The sequence below is a fragment of the Humulus lupulus genome, chromosome 3, assembly GCF_963169125.1.
Source record: "Humulus lupulus chromosome 3, drHumLupu1.1, whole genome shotgun sequence".
Taxonomy (NCBI): Eukaryota; Viridiplantae; Streptophyta; class Magnoliopsida; order Rosales; family Cannabaceae; genus Humulus; species Humulus lupulus.
The window spans coordinates 30,501,501-30,508,108 of NC_084795.1; the positions used below are offsets into that span (position 1 = coordinate 30,501,501).

Genomic DNA, 6,608 nt, shown 5'->3' on the forward strand with positions numbered 1-6,608 from the left:
TGTGAAAGCTGGCTGTTATGCAGCAAATGTTATCATTCAGAGGTCAGATGCACATACCCTGAAAAGCCAGATTTCAATTAGGTCCATTTTTTGGACCGGAAAAGTTCTCTTTCCTCTTGTACTTAACAGAGGATCGTACTATTATGCTATATTGCCTCCTGATTATAATTGTGGTAGCCTGCTTTATGTTTCTCCAAAACCCAATTTTATGGTAGAGGGGTTTATTTGTTTTGGATGTTATTATTGTTTGTGATGATACGTTATTCGAAATGGATGAGAAGAATATCCAGTCTAATTTTTCCAAGGAATGGTTGTAACAAATTATTTTCTGAAAATAAATTAAATGTTTATTTGTTGATTTCTTTCATAAGTCCTGGAGTAGTGTATATTTTTCTTTTAAATGTTTTCTTTTTAGTTTTACTGAGTTTTGCTTGGATTTTCCTCTCTTTTCAGGTTACCTCTTGTGAACATGCTTTTTGCAAGCTGCTTCCTTGGGACAAGTCTCATGCCCTTCTTGCTCGACACTGCTTACTGTTGATTTGACAGCAATTGCAGATAATTGGAATCAGACCAATAAAACTACAATAAAGGGCTTCAGGGCATCAAGTATTCTAAACAGAGTTCAACTTGACAATTTTCAAACAAGCACAAAAATTGAGGCTTTGGTATGTATAATTTTAATAAATCATGTATTGTCTTTGAATTCTTTAGTTCATGTGACCATGTTCTATGTATACCTAATAGGCATGCTGCTACGTGATTTGACAAGTATTCATGTATATAGTCTCTTTTAAAAATACTTGTCATAGTTTTTGTCATCCTGTTAATTTAGTTATGATGTTGCCTAGAATATTTGTTTGGGAAGGGGAGGGGATCAAATTCCCATTGTATAAAAAAGAAGAAAAAGAAAAAAAAAAAAGTAAAAGATTAAAATATTTGGTTTCTTTTTTTAAAAAAAAAAACTTGTCATATTTGATACTGACAATGAAATTAGATGTATATATTTATTTAAATGAATATAGAGGGGAACACAGATAGTTTCCAATTATCGACTTTAGCCATTTGGCTGGTGTTAATTGCATTTCATTACTTAATATATGTTGGTATCTCAAGTGTCGTAAATGCCCATAATAATAAGTCATATTTTCTGAAATCTTTATGATGATTAAATTGGGGATATTTATTTTGCTGAAATTAATTATAAAGTCCTTCTCACTGGCGCCAATTCGAACCCCACCTCCGGCCATTGTCGGTGTCCACCTCCCAAAGTCATCATCGACATTCACAATAAGTTCAGTCAGAGAAAAGGAGGCTCTCATGCAATGATCCCAAAGTGAAGAATAGGAAGAATGTCAAGAAAAATGACATTATTGAGTTTTCAATGACCTAAAAATAATGTATAGTTATTTTTTTTATGAAATGTGCTTCTTAATAAGCAATGAATATTGTATAATATATGTTTGCTTATTTTTTTTTATTAAAGTTAAATAATTTATTTGATTAATAATGTTAAATATTTTTCAATTTATATTAAATAAAATTTATATATAATTAAAATTACCTACATAGAAATATTATATTTACTCACAAATAAATAAGTGTAGGTAAAAATAAGTATACTACAACATGTCACGTGGACCAATCATTTAGTGCCACATAATCGATAAAAAATGGATAAGTAACACAATAATTCGAATTTCTCGTAGCACGTGGACAAATTATTGTCTGACACGTGGAGCAACCACAAGATGCCAAGTGGCAGTTTTGATGTATGCCACGTAGGATGCCACATCATCAGACACATAAACTATGGACACCATGTCAGCAGACATGTAGGATGCCACATCATCAAACACGTCATCTGCTGACTCATCAATTGATTTATAACTTAGTGGGGTCCACTGATTCTTTTACCTACCAGTATTAATAAGTGTAGGAAAAGACTATTTCCCCACTAACCTTTACCTACCAATCTTTACCAATTCAATATTGGTAGGTAAACCATATTACCCACCATTAGACTAGTTTTATCTACACTTACAATTGGTAGGTAAAAACCCCATTTTCTTGTAGTGAATATTCTTTTCGTTGGTGCCATCAAACAACCAATATTGAGTACGCCATCTATGTCTGATGGGTAAAAAGCGACGATGTCCCATGTAACACTTCTTATTACTGTACTTTAAGCGTCTAAAATGAGTATCTTTATTACAACTAGGACAAGCTAACTTCCCTCGATTTACCCAACCAGATAAGTTTCCATAAGCAGGAAAATCATTAAGAGTCCATAAAACAGCTACATGCATCTTAAAATTTGATTTTCTAAATGCATCATATGTATTAATACCAACATCCCACAACATTTTCAATTCCTCGACTAAAGGTTGCAAATATACATCAATATTATTTCCTGGAGCAGTAGGACCAGGTATTAGCAATGACAACATAAAATATGGTTGTTTCATGCACATCCATGGAGGTAAGTTATAAGGAACGAGAACCACTGGCCAAGTACTATGACTACTGCTCATATTACCAAATGGATTGAATCCATCACTTGCTAACCCAAGTCTAACATTACGAGGTTCTTTGGCAAAGCTTTCGTGCATCATGTCAAACTCTTTCCATGACTTAGAGTCTGCTGGATGCCTTAGTAACCCATCATTACTTCTTCGATCATGATGCCATGCATTTGTGAAGCTGTCTTTAATGACATGTATAACCTTTGTAGCCTTGGTGTTAAAGGAAAGTATCGCAATCTTTTATGAGGAACTTTTTTTCCTTTTTTGTGTTCTTCATCTATCTTCCATCTTGATAGTCCACATGTTAGACACTTTTCTTCTTTTTCATTTTCTTTCCAGTACAACATGCAATCATTATTACATGCATCTATTTTTATGTATCCAAGTCCTAAATCTTGCACCATCTTCTTTGCCTCATAATAACTATTTGGCAAGGTATGACCTTTCGGTAGTATGTCATTTAAATACTCCAACAACTTAGTAAATGACTTGTTACTCCAATGGTTAAGACATTTCAAGTGAAGTAACTTAACAACGGCTGATAATCTCGAATATTTCTCGCACTCTGGATATAACTTTTCGTTGGCATCTCTTAATAATGCAAAAAACTTAGATGCTTCATCATTAGGCTCTTCGTGTTCATATCTATCAAAATCAACACCTACCCAATTATTAATATTAGGAGCTCCAAAATGAGCCTCTAAAATATCATTCATTGATTCTTCATCTGAATCTTCACTAATGTCCTCATTTGCATTACTTACATTTTCAATTTCCCTTTCCCCATGCATAAACCAACGGGTATAAGTCTTTTGAATTCCATGTATGATCAAATCATCCTCAACATCTTTCCTAGTTTTAAACAAGCCATTATTGCATTTCACGCAAGGACAAGAGATCAAATCATTCAATTCATTGTGTGAAAATGCAAAATCAAGAAATGATTTAACTCCTTTTTCATACTCATGACTTAGTCTATTTCGATTTTGCATCCAACTCTTATCCATTCATGTATTATTCAATTAAATTTTGTGTAATAAACAGACCTTTTCCTTTGCTGCTTGAAACAAGGATCACACACGTCCAACACCAAATCTTTCAAACCTGAATACAAATAGTAACAATGAATCATTATCAAATGAGTATAAACACAAGATCAATGAAAGCCAAAGTCCTCTCATTATTAACTAACATTAACTAATAGCAAACATGTTAATGTGAATGAGAACTTGAGAATCAAGAAGTTAATTGAAAAATGCCTTTTTTGTTCCTTAAATATTTTTCTATATTTTTTTTTATCATTTTATAGTATAAATATTTTATATTTTATTGAATATTTTAAATAAATTAATATTAATTTATATTATAATAATGATATATTTTAAATAATTTTTCCAATAATATATCATTATTAAAAACCACATGTAAGTTAATTAAAAACATTTCTTAATTCTTGCCCTGTCTCAAAATCTCTTCTTTCCTTTGACAATTTCATTTTTCTTGATTTTGATGTGTTGTTTTTTGGGGTATCTTTGATTATTAAAATTGTTTGATCAAATTTGATTCATTTTTGCTAAATTGTAGATTTATAAGACTTTTGGAGTGGCAGGTGTTTGAAAATTATTGAATTGAATTTCTATGAATTTCTTCTCTGTCTCATGATCTTATTTGAAAATTGTGAAAGACTTATAAAAAGAGTGAATGAAATTGATAGTTATTGATTTGGTACCATCTTTTTCTTTTTCTTATAAAGACTTATAAAAAGGTTTGCATTCTTCTTTTTCTTTTATACCCTTATCTTCAAATTATTTACAAATGTGTTCAAAGTCCACATGGACATTTATTAACATAGAAAAACAGGGCACCAAAAATCAAAGCCATATTAATAGACTTTTCTTCTTCTGAGATTTTGAAATTAAGTAGTCACCGTTATTAAGTATGGAATTACCAACACAAATATAATATATATATGTAGGTAGATGTGTAGTTTTTCTTATACTTCCATTGCATTAGAACACAAAAATGAGTACTACTTCACATACAATATATCTTAGCTTATTTATATTGATGTTGCTCTCCTCTATCAGCAACACTATTAGTGTTGATCAAACTCAAAGGAGCATATCTTTGGGTTCATCACTCACTGTGCAACTTACCAAAAATGAGTCATGGCAATCTCCATCTGGAGATTTTGCTTTTGGCTTCCAACAAATCCAAAAAGATGGCTTCCTTCTTGCTATCTGGTTCAACAAAATACCTCAGTAACCATTTGTATATATTCTGCCAGAGTATATACAAATAAATATATGTATATTTGGAATTTTTAGTAAGTAATTCTCATAGTAATACATAACCATGATATTTGTAACAAATACCATATGTTGTCATTTTATGCCCTTTAAATCCATTGTTTTAGGTCTATGTCTATAAGTCTCAGCCTTTAATATATATAGGTCTGACTTGTTTCTAAAAACTAATTTGTGTGACTTGTATTTCTTAGAGACATAAACAGAGAGAAGTAAGAGAGAGATTTTCTCTATATTGGTATCTTGCTTTGAGAGTTACATTTTCACAAAGGGGTTTATTTAGAGATTGAGAGTTGCCAAAGACAAATTGCTTTGGCTGGGTTTGTATTGTTCTTATTGGTTTATAGTGGATTAAGGGACTCTTGTGTGGATGAGCTCTAGTTGGATGTAGGTACGATTCATGGAGCTGAACTAGGAAAAAATTGCTTGTGTTGTTTTGATTTCTGCACTGTGTTTGATCATCCTCAAGCCTTGGTGTTGGGTATTTGAACAATATATAAACTTCTAAATATATACATATATTTTTTCTACTATATATATATAAATGAATATTTCTTCATTAAAAAAATAGAGAAAGTTTGTTGAATTTATGGATAGCTTTTCTAAGCATGTAGATAGATGAGACTTCCGTGGAGCTCCTTTATACTTAGCATTTGTTTTAGAAAAAATGCACTTCCACACTTTGTATATTTTCTTTCTTGTAGAAAACAATTTTCACCCCAAAAGGTTTGATCCATGTGTCACAAAAACAGAGATACAAACACAAAAACATATATCAGTGAATTGCTAAACATCACATACAAGAACAGAGGTTATTCCAAGATGTGGCTGTCAAGATTATTCCAAAATCAAAGGTTATTCCAAAACATGTTCTTCAAAAATGGCTGCTGTTCTTTGGGTACAGGTTTGTCTTAAAGAGAATAGTAACAGCAATTGCCATAGAGGATGTAAGGAGAGAACTGAGAAATAGTGAAAGTTTAGGTTCCTAAGTCAGGCAGAACTAGATGGAAGGTCTGTCTTGCAGATCAAGGGGAACTAGATTTGTAAACTCTTGACAATTAAGAGTTGGAAAATCAAATTACGAACCCTAATTTGAACCCCTAAACAAAAATATATTGAAGGTGAGACCAAAAATTAGTTTATAAGAGAAAACAAACCTTTAGAAGCAGCTGAAATAGGCCAAGTGAAGATGATCTTAGAAGCAACTTCGGTCCTTGTTCGTAATCCTTGCGAAAGACACAGTAAGATCGAACATGGAGGTGAGAGAGAGTGAAGAAGAGAGAGAGCGAGAAGGAGAGGAGAAGATGCGTGTTCTGTGTGATTACTGTTTTAATTAATAATTTAGAAATACTTTTTTATTTTATTTTTGGATATTTTAGTCACAATTAAAGGTATAGTTGTGACTAAAAATCAATTATTGGTCGCAGTCAAATTATGGTTATAACTAAATATAAATTAGTGACATATTTTAGTGATTAACATTTACTAGTTGTCACTAAATGTACTATTAGTCTCAATAGTTTATTGTGGCCTTCTAAAATTTATAAAATTAAAAAATTAAATATTGTCACAAAAAATTTGTTGTCACTAAAATATTTTTTGCTACAAATTATGACTAAAAAATATATTTAGTCACATATTATTTTTGTTGTCACTAAATGGTTGTGACTAAAAGATAAGTTTTTTGTAGTGAACTAATGTAACTCATGTATATTGATTTTTTTTTTGAGTAAGCATGGATATTGAATTTGAACACAATAAATAAAACATAAATTTATTT

General features: G+C 31.2%; 1 protein-coding gene across 1 annotated transcript; it reads right to left on the reverse strand.

The window, feature by feature from the left end:
* Positions 1-2,650: 2,650 nt before the first annotated feature.
* Positions 2,651-3,529, reverse strand: LOC133823849 (uncharacterized). Its single transcript, XM_062256698.1, has one exon. It carries the CDS (start codon positions 3,527-3,529, stop codon positions 2,651-2,653), a length of 879 nt encoding a protein of 292 aa, XP_062112682.1.
* Between the last annotated feature and the right edge of the window lie 3,079 nt (positions 3,530-6,608).

Bases quoted from the DNA above. Each gene is read 5' to 3' on its own strand.
- LOC133823849 (XM_062256698.1), bottom strand. From the start codon at position 3,529: ATGGATAAGAGTTGGATGCAAAATCGAAATAGACTAAGTCATGAGTAT.